This window comes from Podarcis melisellensis, assembly GCF_964234715.1.
Source record: "Podarcis melisellensis genome assembly, chromosome: 1".
NCBI lineage: Eukaryota > Metazoa > Chordata > Lepidosauria > Squamata > Lacertidae > Podarcis > Podarcis melisellensis.
The window spans coordinates 105560854-105577475 of record NC_138528.1 but is presented as its reverse complement, the minus strand read 5'-3'; the positions used below and the strand labels follow the sequence as shown (position 1 = coordinate 105577475).

Here is a 16622-nt window from a genome sequence, read left to right as displayed (position 1 = left end):
GTTGCAAGCTGAGGAATAATTTGGTCATAATTGCACTAATGTGCCGAAGACTACCATATTATTGTGGGTTGCTACACACGTTTCCTCCGGCAATACTTAGATCATTTGGGGGATGGGGGCGCAATCTTTCCTCAGGTGCCAATTTTTTGAAAGAGTTACATGAGCATCATTTCACTTCACTACCTATATATATCCCTTGTTGGGAAACAAGTAACATACTGAACCATGATATACATGGCACTTTCTCCCCTGCCATTGCAATGTAATCAAGTTCTATGAACCAGAAAGGATTATTAATCATGCCTACTGAAAAGGTTGCCATACAATATTAACTTTGCTTCTGTTGGCATTTTTTATATTTGACTAGATAATGCAAGGTGTGTTTCTTGTTTTTGGTTTTTTGTTTTAATTCCCCCTTTCTCTAACTAGTTTAAAGCTGCAGTTCTATATCCTCTTACTGGGAAGTGATCCTCATGGAACATAATGGATCTGTGTTCCCTGTCTCTCTCTCCAGCTTTCAAAGAGAGCTAGATAAATACATATGGTGGTCCCGATGTGTTGGGATATTGTTTTGGTGCTCCCAGCATACTGAGAGCTTCTACTAACATGGTCTTTTAAGGAAATCTGCAATAAGCCCCACTAATCTTCTGGAACTTCCTGGGGGGTCACAGCCTTTCTGCAGAGCAAAGAAAATGCAAAGCTGCTTGCAAGTATATTAAAACATAACAAAAGTTGTTAAAGCAACGGTTAATTTTTAAAATATTAAGTGGGAGGAGGGGGACATCTATATGACAGCAGCCAGATTGGATCGGATCCAGCCTTGCTTACAGTAGACCTACTGAAATCAGTAAGTTAGTTGTGGCTAATATAAGACCCATCAATTTCAATTGCTTTATTCTAAGCGTGACAATATATCAGCAGAAGCTATAAGAGGAGGCTACATAGCCACTGTTCCCAGACAGAGAATTACATAATGTAGACTCTGTGATAACTAGAAAAAAAGGCCCAGCTTTATATTACAACTTGGCTCTACAAATTTGGGAACATGAATGAAGGATTCAGCCACAGACCTCAAAGGCCATGGAGGTATATCCACAGTGGCTGCAATTCATCCATAAAAATGTCTACAACATATGAATTTTGTTGCAATTATGATGTTTTCTGCCTCTGCTGATCTTTTCCCCTATTTTGTGCACCTATTGCACAATATAGGCAACACAAGGCACCATTCCAAACTAAATAAATACAACCATTTTTTATAAGAGGCTTAGTATTTCAACTTGTTCGGGAGGGGGACTTCTAATTATAGAGATTGTGATTTCAAGGGTGAGCTCTGTGTTCTAAGCGGTCTTGGAGCACAATTATTTCAACTTCATGCTTCATGTACTTTTTAAAAGGAAAAACAGGATGTGCGTGAAGACGAAAACCATATGATTAAACAATTAACCGTGCCGTTAGCATTACAACAGCATTCATTGTAACAAAGTACCTTTAAATAGTTCCTTGAGATCAATGAACAAAAACAATAAGCATGCTAATTTATTTTATTTTATTTTTAGAGAGAGGACCCTGATAATTAGCTTACTAATGTAGACTTGGGAGTTCTTTTTTACTGATGCATTTTTGTGGCTGTTCCAGACCAGAAATATAGCCATATATGGATGCCTAGTTCAACCCATTTGCTGAATGGGTCAGAGCAGTAACTGACAGCACTGCAGCTGAAGCTGAATAGTTTTACCTTTAACTGTGGGTGCATCTTCAGTAATACACATGAGCACTGCTTCCATGGGAAGGCAGGCCAGCTAGGATCGAATCCCTTTCGCCAAAAGGGTCTTCCATACAGTCACATGTTTTCTGAATGGCTGTCTGTTAGCCGTGACCCTTTGCAATGGAAGAGAAAACAGATGTTTTATCATGCTGCCAAGTTGTTGGGGCTTCCCCCCCCCCTTGCATGTTAGGAACAGTTCTACACACAGGGAGTTTTTGTTAATTAGTTTCAGATGATGACTGGGAGTTTTACACCATGCAGGACCTCCAGTTACTGCTCTTCTATCCAACACACCACCCCCATCTGCCACCCCTGCCCTGCTCAAGTCGATGCTCACGGCTGGCTGTCCCCATTTCTTAATAAATGCTGAACATAGTTTTATGCTTATTAGATACTTAATCCCTTGAGTGCCTAGGGAAGAATAACATGCATACATACAAAAGAACGCTAACTTAAAATCAGCCTTGTTTTGATATGCTTGAGGAAAAGCAAATAAGTGAATTCAGCAGACTCGAAAGCTTTTAGTTCTAAGTTACCTTTCCCTCCCTTTTTGTTAGCGGAAGCCCAACACAGGAGTTCTTCTTTTGCAAGGACTAGTTTACTACTTATATTTATTATTCAACGTGGTGCGGTATTAAACATAACTATAATAAATGCAATAAAACAATGCAGTCCCTTCAAAACAGAAACATAGCAGCACATTTTGATACATAATCTCAAAAATCTTTACAGAAACAGAAACAGGACAACAGTATTATAAAATATCATAAAACATTCACCATGCAGTGTGGAAGGTGAAATAAAAGCTGGTATCAATTATCTGGGAATGCTTATAAAAAAAAAAGGTATTTAAAAGGTAACTGAGACAAACCACTGTTGGTGCCTTTTGTATTGCATAAAGTGGGCGCCATCATGGAGAAGCCCACTGCTGTGTTGCTGCCTGATGTATTTTTTGGTTAGGCCGAAAAGCATCCTCTACCTAAAAGCATTGCTGTGTTATTCATTCTTTCTTTTTACTAGCTAGGACCTGCTACAAATTGCTGAGGTGACACATATGCTTTCTGAATAATTTTGTATTGTATATTCGGTTTCATTGTCTCGCCTTTGAGAAGCATGTGCTTCTTGTGAGTCTTTGCTAAATGGATTCTCAGAGCTGCATGGAAGTTGCCCTCACTTTAAATTTGTTACTGCTTTGTATGAACGCCTTGGGGTGTTTGTACTATTCTGATGTCATCTGTTTATTCATAATCTGCATCTTTATATAATGTTAAAATAGAGCCAACGACTTCTTAGTCTTCCCTGTCAAAGAGAGAATGAGATAGTGTATATAAATATGGAAGGCAGAAAGGCCTTCAGGAATAAATATGGAAGGCCTTCAGGAGGCAGAAAAAGAGCTCCTGATCATACATGCTCTAATTTATCTCAAGCTCACTTGAACAAGATTTGTAAAACAAGTTAGAGCCAAATACTCCAGTGCAAACATACAGATTCCCTTTCTGTCTACAGCAGTCCTCGCTAGCTTCAGGGGGTTAGATAAGAGTCCTGAGATGGATTTCTAGAGGGGAAATTGGCAACAGAAAACCTATGGGCAGAAGGGTCTCCTACTTGCACATCAGAATCTTTGAACACAAGCCACGGGTTTTTGACCAACTCTGAGCAAAGCCACTTTATTCTTCAGAACTTTTGAAATAGGCCTTGTGATCTGTTGTAGACTTTCATGTGAATCGTCTAGCTAACTGATTAAAATTGGGACAATTTTTTCAGGGATGCAGGATCCAGCATGGCAAAAGCCCTTCCATTGTGCAGCAAATACATTCCTTTTTATCTATTTATTTTCCCATGAATGTAATTCTAGATATGATAATGGCTTGTGTTGTCAGAAGAAGGAAGAGCTTATTCTGTGAATGATAGTAACGATGAATAGATGTAATCATACATTTTGGCCACAGCCATTTCTCTAGTTTCATTGATCTCCTAGGGAAGTCTTGAGAGACTGCTATTCAGTGACTTCAAAATTACACATTTAGCTTTGACTACTGTTGGTACCACTTTATTGTGGAGACTTTTTCAGCAAAGTAAGTCTCATGGGTACAATTTTATGTTCAAAATTTCCAATATTCTTCTGAAAAGTAATATTATTATTTTTATTGCTTTTTTTCAGCAACAAGAGCAGGATCCAACTAATCTATATATTTCCAATTTGCCACTTTCAATGGATGAACAAGAGCTGGAGAATATGCTGAAACCTTTTGGGCAAGTTATCTCTACAAGAATACTTCGTGATTCCAATGGCACAAGTCGTGGGGTTGGCTTTGCAAGGTACGATGGTAGCTGTCTTTTATATCGCTTCATGAATAGTATCTTCAGAACAATTATAGTTAAAGTAAAATGAAGGTGCTTAGCAATGGAAAACAGTATCTTACCATGACAAGAAACTCAAAACAAAGATGGTAGGACTGATCATTTAACCAAAATATTAATGGGTCTAATAATATTCAAGGATGCATGGCATGCACCTATTAGTACTGTAATAGAGAATTGCGCAAATGTCAAATATTGGCATTAACAGCTTATTATTAACATACCAGCCACAAAAGACAAAAATGTATGTTTAAAGGTGGGTGTGGTTAAAGAACATAAGATGTTATAGTCTAAATCAGCATGGCAGCTGGGGCTGATGGGAATTATAGTCCAAAACTGCTGAAGGGCACCAGAGTTTGGAAAGGCTGGTCTTAGAGGAATGGGTGTGGGGACTCGACTTTTGAAGAAAAATGGGTTTTCACACCACCTTTGCTTTAAGGTGCAATTTGAATTTTATTGCTCTCTTGCAATTAAAAGATGGGACACGACTGACACAAGGGCAATATTGACTTATTAGACAATATTAAACTAAAATCAAACAAGTTGTTAGTTGCCTTCTATTCCAATCCTAATATTGCTGTCTTATTCTTTGCATGTTTTTAATTGGCTCAGTTATTTTAAGGGTTCTTACACAATGAGTACTCAGAAATAATTACCCAGTATTGCCATATCCATACAAAGGTAATATACAAAGTTGAATTCGATCAGTAATTACACACAAGAAACCTATTAGACTAAATAAGGAAAACTATATTCATACCCAAGACAAGTTGAATTTCCTTTTTAGATAGTTCCAATGTGCAATGAGAAAAACACTGCCATTTGAATGTTTACTTTCAGTCTTTAATAGTGGAATGATGATTGGGGGGGAAGCATAAATCTTACCCCAAATTTATTTTTTCAAAACACACAATTAAAGCATCCTTCTCGCACACATACAAAAATGTGCAACCACTGCATAGAGCTTGTAGGACGAGCCGGGGAGAGACAGTGAGATAGACAGATATGGACACAGACATAATTCCAAACCATAGGAAGCTTCTTTATAATGAGTCAGATCACTGGTCCATCCATCTCAATATTGACCAATAGCATCTCTCAAGGAGATTTTCCAGCCATAAATTCTGGGAAGTGAACCAGGAACACACTACATTCAAAGCATGTGTTATACCACTGAACTATGGCCTCTCTCCCTGGTTTGGCACTACAGGCACAAGCCTTGGGTTCATCTACTAAGATTCACTGCCTCCCTTTTTGTCAGAAAACTGCAGTTGGCCTGCTTTGCATGTGTTGGCAAACAATGGCCAGCAAGCCATGAGGAAAGACATCACAGTGCACAAAGGGATGGAGGGAGTGCACAAGTCATATGTTTATCCACATACTGCCCAAACCTTGTTTTGTCATTACAACTTGACTGGGCTGGAGGCTTTGTCATTGTGACCTAATAAGAAAGCAAAACATGTGCAAGTCAATATTACACAGTTATCTCTTTTTTGTCTTTTACACAGGATGGAATCGACAGAAAAATGTGAAGCAGTAATTGCTCATTTTAATGGGAAATTTATTAAAACACCCCCAGGAGTTTCAGGTAGGTCTAAGTATTCTTCTGAAAATGTTACAATCTAATGATTCCTGTAATTGGATTGTGCAAGCTGCACCTGCATAACACCACCTCTAAAAGGAGTGTGAACAGCACTACAATATCCCTGTTACATACTGTCTGGAGCCCTGAAGAAGGACACTGTGCTGTTCAGGCCCTTGGGGGGGTCGAGGAAGAAATTTCAGGAATGCAGAAACATCTCTTCTTTCTTACCTTCCCCTTGAGTCCTTACCCTGTGGGCTTCCCCTTGAGTCCTTACCCTGTGGGCTTCCCCTTGAGTCCTTACCCTGTGGGCTTCCCCTTGAGTCCTTACCCTGTGGGCTTCCCCTTGAGTCCTTACCCTGTGGGCTAGTGGGCTTCTAGACCCAATACAAATTCACACACCTTTACTTGACCATCCAAGTCATCATTGCCGGAATGCGTTCATGAGGACGCATGCAACTTGTGAACTGAGCAAGTGGGCATAGCTGGTAGTATTTCTGTGATCACAGCAGCATTTTCTTTACATTATAGAGGTTTGCATATAATAGGAGAAGCTCTGAGAATACTGTAACTCTGACAATGGAAGGTAGCTTTCTGAATTTGTGTTACACAGCTCCAGTCTGCTGCTGAGTATGGGCAGAGAGATTAAGGGTGCTGTTGACTCCAGTGATCCAACTACTGTGTTTGTAGTCAAGCATTATGCCATTTTCTGGAAAACCATGTGAGTCTGGACACTGAAGACCCTGAATATAGGCCATTGCTACTCTGAGTATTGTAGCATTCTGCTGCTTTACAAGGATTGCTCTGAACACAGGTCCTCCCAACAGCTGTAAATAGTTCTAGATAAGGTGTGCAGGGAGGGGAACAAATAAGGCTTCTATTTTTAATTAGTCCCCTTTTTCCTGTGGCTTTGCAAGCTTGTTCAATAGCGCTGAAGGTGAATGAACCTCGATGAGAAAACCTGATACCCAAATACCAAATGAAGATGATAATTTTAGATCCCCCTCTTCCTGTCTAAATTAACTTGCGCCTTTCTGGTGCAAAAAAAATTAGCAAGGAAACAAAAAAGGTCCATGAGGTGTTCTCCTAATGCAGCTTAATTTATTTATTTGCTGCTGTGAGACTCCCAACCCATCTTATGATGGAAAGCTGTCAGCTCATGATAATTGATTGCACTTCTTATTATGGGCTCTTTTGAAGCCAAGAGTTGACACCCTTTTACTATCAGCCTCTGCCAGGGAGTAGCAGATTATTGCTAGATAGGACTAAATTAATATGACCAGAAGGACAGAAGACAATAACAGAGTGAGAGAGGAAATTTACTATACAATAAATAGTGCTTTTCTTTGACTTTCTGGGGATAGTAAAATTGTATCCTATAAGAAAGAATAGACATAGCAGCATGCATGGCAGAATTCAGGTGAAGAAAGAAATCAAAGGTAGGGTATTCATATTTATTTATTTTTCTTACATTTATATCCTGTCTTTGTTTCATCATGGAGCCCAAGGCTGCATACATGTGATTCCCTGGTGATTGTTCATCCAGGCAGTGGCCATCCTCAGACCGGCTGAACTTCAGCAAGGTCGTGACCTCATGTACCTTCAGACTATATATCCCATGTTTTGGTTCTCTCTCCCTCTCCCCTCCCCTCTGATGTGGGTGGTAGCCACACGTTCTTCAAAATGGGGTTTCAATGTAGAATTTCACAGGATGCCCCAGTGCAAAAAAAGAGAAAGATAATATGCTTCCTTTTCCCATGTTACTGCAAACACCTGTTGTTTAGGTAACTGGGCTGACTTAGCAACCAGCCAGCCTGACTCTGACCAGCAGACAGTGGTACCTCAGGTTACATACGCTTCAGGTTACAGACTCCACTAACCCAGAAATAGTGCTTCAGGTTAAGAACTTTGCTTCAGGATGAGAACAGAAATCGTGCTCCGGTGGTGCAGTGGCAGCAGGAGGCCCCATTAGCTAAAGTGGTGCTTCAGGTTAAGAACAGTTTCAGGTTAAGAACGGACCTCCGGAACGAATTAAGTACTTAACCCGAGGTACCACTGTACACAGTTTGATGGGACAAGGTAAATTAACCTTTGCTGTGCCATACTCCTACCATTACTAAGAAACTCTCAGTTCTCATGTTACAGGAACTAACCTTTAACAGACTCTGCTGCCTTTAGAGGCCATTTGGGTGGAGCTATACAAATAGCAGCAGACTTAGTGACAAATCTGGGTTGAGGTTAGTATCACCATTCGGAGGGACATGGCTAATGCTTCAAAGCACTGAAGATACCGAGGGTTGAAACTGGGACTTCCCTGCAGGCAAAGCAAATGCTCTACCACTGAACTATAGCACTTTTCCAGATGTTATAGAACTTGCAGCATAATTTTGAATGGTTGGTTATTTGTGGTTGACTTAGCTCTTGCAGGTGATCCCACATGGAGGCCTACGGGATCTCCCCTGACCACCACATAATGTATGCTACCCAGCATGAGCATCTTCTCAAAGCAGGTCGTCAAAGCCATTTTCCACTACACCACATTCCCTTCCTCATAATTACATGTGTCTTCAGCTGACCTTGTTATGTTACTGGAGTCCTATGTGTGTCTTCAGTCATCTGTCTCATTTGACCTTCACTGTGTTTCTTGGCTTTGTGAGAGAGGCAGGCATTGCTTCACTCCCAAGTTCAGGAGACGCACCATTAGCAAAGCTCTTCCCAGGTAAAGGGCAAGGAATAATCTGCAGCATGAGAATGTTTGCAACGCCAAGTTTCACAGAAACTAGGGTAAATTGGCAAATTTCAGTTGGATGGGGGAAATGTCGTAATGGACGGAGAATCCAGAAGATGGCAATGGAATAGGTGTGGGAGGAGGAGGAACATCTGTTTAAGAAAAGCATGCTGTCATAGTGCAGCTTAGCTAAAATAACGAGAGTTTGGAACTGAAAATGGAATAGCTAAATAGTTTTATAAGAAAGGAGGTCGGGCCTCCTGGATAGTGTGAAGCAGGTCAGGAAATTCTTGTGCAAACAGACTCAAGGAGACTAGACCAGCTGGTAAAAAAATACACGCATACTTAGTTTTAGTAGGTTTTTTTGTAAATTTGTATGTGGAAATACTACGTTAAAACTACAGAGCGCACAAACAGATCGACTCTGAAGATTACACTTCCTGCCATAGTCTCAGGCACAGCCTGTGGTAGCTACAAGGTAACATTAAAGCAGCCTTCCACTACCTGATGCTCTCCGGATGTTTTGGATTACATCCTGTTTCCTTCAGAGGCCAACCAGATGCCTAAGGGAAGTCTGCAAGCATTGGAGCCCAACAGCTCTCTCCTGCTATTCTTCCCCCATCAGTCATCACTCACCACCAGATCAGACATCATCCATGTATATGTGGAGCTAGGATATTTTTGCCTCAATCTTTTCCCCAAAACTTGACTAACAGCCATTGAATTATCCTCCATTAACTCATGGTAGCAAATTCCATAGTTTTAACTGTGTGCTGTGTGAAGAAGCGCTTCATTTTTTCCATCTTGAATATCCCAACAGTCATCTTCATTAGATGACTCAGGGGCCTAATACTGTATGAGTGGGAGAATAACGTAGCTCGTACCTGCTTTCTCCATAGCATGATTTTTTAAATGCCTGTATCATTTCCCACTTTACTCACTCCCCTGCCTCTTCCAAAAAAGATATTGTAACTTTTCCTCATAGTGGGACTAGCCCAGTTGCAGCCATTTTGGTTTTCCGTTCTCTGCACTTTTTCCAGCTCTACAGTATCCTTTCTGATCCAAATTGTACACCATATTTCAGGTGAAGTTATACCATAGATTTGAATAAAGGCATTACAATAGTGGCAAATTTTATTTTTCGATGCCTTTCAAATTATAACTGCCACACTGGTTTGACATTTTCATTGAACAATTAATTCATCACAATCAATGTTAGAAACATGATTAACAAATATAATAAATAATAACAACCTCATCCCTGTCCTGATCCTTCACCACCATCCCATGCCCCCATCAATGTGGGGTTATTAAATTTTTTGCTTCAGTGCTCACCTTCTTGCACTTACCTATCTTGAATCGCATTTGCCATTTTAATGCCCATTCACTCAGTTTAGACATTCACTTTTGGAACCACTTGCAATCCTTTATTTTGCACTCTCTTTCTGGTTTTAACCACCCTGAATAATTCTGTGCCATATGCAGACTTGTCTGCCTCACTTCTTATGTGGATCATTTATGAACAAGTGTGAAGGCACTGCTCCTAATACAGGTCCTTGCGGGACCTGTACTTCCACTGTGAGAAAAGTCAATCCATAAAGGGCTTGTCCTCTTATCCTGTGACTGCTAATTTTACTCAGGCACATTTAGTGGGGAACATCATCAAATATTTGTTTGAAAGCCCAAGTGTACATTGCTGATTCAAACAGCACATAAGAATGTGAGTTACCATTTTAAGTGCAACTCACAATGCTGTCAAAACCACAGCAGGAGGGGAATTGTCACAACACCTTGGAACATTCAAGCTGATTGATCAGATCCATGATCTGAGTTTTGTTTTTAATCCTTCTGACATACACAATTCTAACATGGGTTGTATATTTCGTAAAGCAGCACATTTCTGTAGGCATCTTTGTCTGTCTAGGATATTACCTAACTGTAGATTTGTGAGGAACGAAATTATTAGCAAAAAGTGTGAGAAGCCATGACTACAACAGCATTTCCACTCAGTGATTAGGGATAACAAGGAAAAAGAGAGAAGGACTCTATTTCAGCCAGATGCAGGTGGTGCATTTAGGTAATGGGGTATGACTGAGACAAGCATTGCCACTCCTGAAATTGTCCTGTGTTAAACTTCAAAAACAGAACAAGAACTATAATGAAGGACATGAGCGCTTGACTTGGAGCTTGGAAACTGGGTTATTGCATTTTACCAGCTTGCTTAGTAAACTCAATTCTTCAGCCTGGGTTTCATGCCTGTAAAATAGGAATAATACTTGCATGGGTTACCTGCATATGTTATCAGATTAAGTAAAAGCCACCTGCCAGCTCATCATGCAATATGATACTTGTATAGAACAAGACAGAAAACGCTGAAAGTCACCTTTCTGGCTTGCGCAGTGGAAATAGTTAAAAAAGCACTCAAACTGGAAAGAGTTAAAAAAGCACTCAACCCTTTTGCAGCATCTTTGTATCTATGCCCTTAACCATTAGTTGCATGGCTGTCAAAAGTAATTTACTCTCTCAGAGAACCCTTTTCTGTAGAAATCTGTGGTACTGGAACAATACGTAAGTAAAGGGATGCTGTTAAAACACTCAAAGGGTGTTTTCATTTAACGAAAGGACCAGACATGGAAACCATAGAAATGAATTCAAGTGGCTTCTGCTCATAACTTGCCACTTTTTCTTTTGAATGCAGAGCTCAGAGTTAGCCTTCCAAGATTCTGCTGGCTTCGAAAGCATGCCAGAACATATATTGTGTGTCCTGAGAGCAATTTATAGTGTCCTCATTAAAAAATTTAATATAAGTAATCCAACCAGAGCACCTACGTAAATATTGTTCAGTGAATACCTGTATCTAACTAGTTTCTTTCATGTGTTGCATAAAGTAGCACAATAAACATGTAGCTTTTTTTGATGGCCATTTTGTGCCAATCCTAGGTCTTCCCACACAGGTTTAAATGTCGTTTAAGTCATTTAAGTGACTGGCCTCAGCCCTAAAGCTGTTTGTTTGGAAGTAAATCCCATTGGTTTCATTAGGGCCATTGCACACATGCACCTCAATCACTTAAGTGCATGAGTGAATAAGCCAAAGTAGACTTAATACCAGAGGCAAAGAAAACTACTTTTGTCTCAGATACAGTATTTTTGGATGAAGTTGAGTTGGACTAGCTGTTAGCAATGAAGTGACAGAGCACGTAGGTGTGACTTCGTATATAGCACATCTGTAACCAGAAACGTATAATAAGGGGAGAATTCTCTGTAAACCAGGGGTTGGCAAACTACGTCTCTGGGCCAGATCAGGCCCACCCGGCCATTTAAGAACCCACCACCCGCCACAAAGTCGAGACTCTTGGCGATCGCAGCAGGAGGAAGAGGCCAAGCAGTGGTGGCTCTAGCACTCAAACGCGTGCCTGGTTTACCTCAGTGGCTTTTGCTTGCTCACTTACCCCGATATCATTAATATTGTTATTAGTATTTGTATTGTTTTGTGCCCCCAGAAGCTGAGTGCGCGTGGGGAGTTAGATGGTGGAAGGACAAAAATCCTCTTTCCTCTCTTTCTCTTTGCTTTCCCACCAGCCTTTCCCCTCTTGTTCTCCCTCTAAGTCAGGCCATTGGGGAAATAGTAGTAGTAATAATAATAATAATCTTCCTCCCATCGCCATCGCCGCAACCGCCCTAGTGGGCCAGAGACCAGAGTGGATGAGCTCACTCTGCCTACCCACCTCACAAAAAGCAGTGGCGGCGGCAGCTCTTTCTCTAGGCGGGGAGGAAGCCTGTTTCATGCCACCGCTGCCAACCCTTCGGCAAATGAGGCAGGCGACAAACCGGGAAGGTGGCTAGGGCTGGGGGGGGAGGACTACTTGCCCCCCATGCCTCTTCTGCCAGCTCCACCCCCCTGGTGCTGCTTCCCCAGAGCCGCCATCTCTCCTTTGCCTCGGCTGTTCTCTGCATATTGAACTTGCTTCCCTTTTCTCTGTGGGGCGATTGTGGGTCTGTGTGTGTGTGTGTATGTTTTGGGGGGTGGCGGGAGGATGAGCAGCATGGTAGTGGGTGAGCTTGTCTGTTGAGGAGCCTTCCCCACCCTGCTTTAATGCACACTATTTTATTTTATTACACCTGCCCTTCCCCCACCCCATTCTTCCCAGTGTGCATAGGAATTCATTCATTATTATTTTTTTCAGCCCCCCACAAGGTCCAAGGGACAGTAGACCGGCCCCCTGCTGAAAAAGTTTGCTGACTCCTAGTGTAAACCATTTGTCAGATTATTTTTTTGATCATAACATCAAAACAGATTCCACACTGCAGACCCTTCCTTCAGTCTAGAGCTCATTGTGCTCTGATGCATCTGTGGAGCTCCTAAAGAAATCAGGCTTTCCAAATTACATCAATTAATGCAGCAGCTCTATGTATCCATCCTTTTTCAGCTATGGCCCTTTGTTGAAATAATGAAGAAATGTCACATGTAGGTGTGTTGGAGTGGTTGTATCTACTAAAACATAGCAAATCTTTGCAATCAGGATGTTTGGGAATGCATGAAAACACTGGGCACTAAGCATGTATCTGAATGTTATGGCTTCCAAGCAAAATAATTTGGGGAAAACCTACTATGTAACATCTTTTCACAAGTGACAACTTTTGAAATGCACTTTATTTTGATATCACAAAGGTTATTATGTAGACTATTCCTAAATGGTTTGTTTTGTTGTTGTTTTAGCTCCTGCAGAACCTTTGTTGTGCAAGTTTGCAGATGGAGGACAAAAAAAGAGACAGAATCAGAACAAATATATACAGAATGGAAGAGCGTGGCACCGAGAAGGCGAGGTGAGACTTGTAAGTCCTCCTCTCAACCTTTAGTTAGAGTGTGTGTGTGTGTGTGTGTGTGTGTGTGTGTGTGTATGGATGTGCATTAAAAAAATAATAGTCACAAAGAGATGTGCTACCTTGGTGTCCTCCTGCATTGTTCAATGGAATATTACAATCCTTCATTCCGCTTCGTTACTTGACATATTTAAATGCACTGTTTAAAATATTGGGCCATATTCAACCAACTTATTGTGTTAGCGGAAACCAGTGCTAGGGTTCCCATGAGTGCAATGGGAATTCCCGCCAGCAGTACTTCTCCCCCTACACACCCTCCCTGAATCTGTTCTTGAGGGACTGGAAAACTACCAGAACAGTGCACTATAGGAAGGGAGGGGAGATAATTCCATGAGCACACACATTTCTATCTCCTTAGTCCTATGTTGAGTACAACCCATTGTAATTATATGAATGCAACCCATTGTAAATATTTTATATGAATGTATTTTCTTTTGCTCTGTGTGTGTGTGTGTGTGTGTGTGTGTGTGTGTGTGTGCGTGTGTGTGTTTTTAAGGCTGACTTTTCTTAAATAATACATAGTAGCTCACAAACAAACTCAATAAAAACACTAGCAAAGTCAGTAGATAAATAGTCAACTATCTATAACCAAATCAGCATGATATAATTATTCAGGGGAAATCCAGGAAAGCAGAAAATCATCTGCTTTAGAAAAGCAAGATTCACTGACCCAATAGTCTTTATTTTTAAAGCCAGCTTTTAACCTGGTGTCTGAAGGCAAATAACACTGGAGCCAATTGGGCGTCCCAATAAAATGGCTGCAAATACTGCCCCACTGCTAGTACATCACTCTAGAACAGCCTTTCGCAACCTGTGGGTCCCCAGATGTTGTTGAACTACAACTCCCATACCCCTACCTAGCAAGGCTAGAGCTCAGGGATGATGGGAGTTGTAGTCCAACAACATCTGGGGACCCACAGGTTGACAACCACTGCTCTAGAACTTACTGCACATAATTTAACATCTCAGCTGTGTTCCTGCACACTGTTTCACATGCATGTAAGCTGGGCCTTTTTGAGTTTTCATCAAGGCAGATCTTACCAACAGCTTCTCAAAAGAGATGGTACTTTCTTTAATTAAGGTATTTATAAGCCGCTTAATTACAAAAGCTTCTTAGTGGTGCACATAAAAATAATTAAAAAATTATACAGTGGATACAAACATGGGTCCAATGGTACTTCGGTGTATAATTGCAGAGCGGCCATTGCAACGTAATAGAAGCAAAACTGTCCTGGTGTTGTAGGGAATGAGGAAGCCCTTGTGTATTCAGAAGCTCCATGTCCTTGCAAGAAGCTTCTGGATTGGGTCCATAATCCTTTAATGCACAAGGGAGATCCAAAACAGGTTACTTACTGCATATCACTTGTGCCAACAAAATTTCACAAAACATAAGGCAGTACTGGCAACTTTGGCTATTTCAGACAGATGGGCTAGTGCTAATGTTTTGGTTTGGAGTGGTAGCCAATCTTTTCATTGAGTATATGTTTTATCCCTTCCCTAAAGGCTGGAATGACACTTACGTATGATCCAACTACAGCTGCTTTACAAAATGGGTATGTACAATCAGACAATAAATATACGTTATTCCATGGTACCCTTTTAAAGGTATTAATAAAGGTGTTTCTGCTTTTAGATTTTATCATTCGCCATACAGTATTGCAACAAACAGAATGATCACTCAGACGTCTATCACGCCATATATTGCTTCTCCAGTTTCTGCATACCAGGTCTGTATTTCAAGATGGAAGGATAAGCTATTAAAATACTTGGTAGGAATTTGTGTAGAGCTCACATGAAGGCCTTGTGGAATGCAATACCTTACCATTTTTGTCATTCTATGTATAAAACAGCCGGAGACAGAAAGGGAAACACAAGAAACTTGCTTTTGAAGTATTCTTGGTTTCCTGTAGAACAGAAATCAGTGTGTGGAGTATGATGAAAGAAGCTTGTCTGCTTAATTTTACTGCTAAGGCAGATGCCATTGTGTTTTTTTCAGTGAGGAGATGAGTAATGGCAAGACAAGCTTCTGTGAAAGAGAGCTTGCTCACCACTTTCAAACATATCCTGCAAGTGCACAGTAAACTCCCCCCAAAACCTGGTTCAGGTCAGCAGTTTTAAATACACACTGCCTGGAGGTGCAGGGACACTCTGAAGAGCTAAAGCGAAAGACCTCAGCCAGTCTCAATGGGGAGAGATGGATGGTTGCAAGGAAGCAAATGTCCTGCTGTTTGCTTTCCTTTGACTCAGCTCAGTACCCCACACATAGAGGATTTGGCAATGAAGGGGGAGAGAGAGCTTGTGTTCATTCCCTGATGCCAAGACCAGTTGCTACAGTGGCTCAGAGTCGATGAGGGTGGTGAGCAAGCTCCCCTTCTAGCCCCAAACTCTTCACAGGCGGTTTCTGTGGAGGTCTGACCCTACATCCCATGTGTTCTCAGGACACTTTACCAGCCTCTCCAGGATTTATAGGCCACTAGATTAGGAGAAATGGGTGGGAACTGGTAAGGGGAATCCTGCTGCTCCACTTGCTCTCAACCTCTCTTGAGTCCCTTTGTGAGTCTCTTTGTCTTTCTCTTTCTAAAGACACTAAGCATGGGAAAGAGGCATGGTTTGGGAAGTGGGTTGAACTGCTGTGGGTGAAGGTTGTCCATGCACACTTCCCCTCATGCTTCCAGGAAATATCTCTGGTAGCAAAGGTCAAAGTTGTGTGTGTTAACACTTGGCCCATTAGAAGAGGAAACTGTTCTGGTTTCAGGGAAGAGAGCTTTGTTCAGCCAACACAAGATCCTGCGGCTCTCTTCAGGGTTAGGATAGGCTGAATGCTGGGCTGGTCACAAGGCGGACGGTAAACCCCCCTGCCCTCACTGGAGCTTCCATACAGAGAAGGGACTCTGGGGACATCTGCATCACATCTCATTTGGGTATGTTAGCCACTTCCCCAGAATTCTCCTGCCTGCAAGATCCCAAAAGCAACAGAATAGGAGGGCTCAAGAGAACATGCAGTGAAAAGTCATGGGTGAGATCAAAGAACAGAGCCTCCATCCCTCTGCCTCTCCACTTCTCCGCTAACCTCCCCAGAGCTAGGTACAGGAGGGAGTGGTAGAAGGATGCATCACAACTCTCCTCTTACTTTAGGTCCTCAGTTTGATTTTTTTAAAAAGGCAAATTTTACTTACACTTGGTTTTCCAGTCAGTCTCTAAACCTACCAAACTGCCAACTCAGTATGTTGTTCTAATTCTAATCAGTACTTATTGGAAAAGGAAAGCAGCATTTAAGCACTCTTGTTTAGTTATCCAAACAA

The 16622-nt window shown here is 41.4% G+C and overlaps 1 protein-coding gene across 4 annotated transcripts in view; it reads left to right on the top strand.

Moving 5' to 3' along the window:
• Positions 1-16622, top strand: part of RBMS1 (RNA binding motif single stranded interacting protein 1) — a 116785-nt gene that overhangs the window by 90210 nt on the left and 9953 nt on the right. For 2 of the 4 annotated variants that reach the window (XM_081929465.1, XM_081929462.1), the window contains exons 5-9: positions 3930-4087; positions 5638-5717; positions 13157-13272; positions 14824-14873; positions 14954-15047. In XM_081929465.1, coding sequence (XP_081785591.1) covers positions 3930-4087; positions 5638-5717; positions 13157-13272; positions 14824-14873; positions 14954-15047 — 498 coding nt within the window. The remainder of the gene's footprint in view (positions 1-3929; positions 4088-5637; positions 5718-13156; positions 13273-14823; positions 14874-14953; positions 15048-16622) is intronic. The other 2 variants (XM_081929464.1, XM_081929463.1) reach the window with 1 other exon arrangement.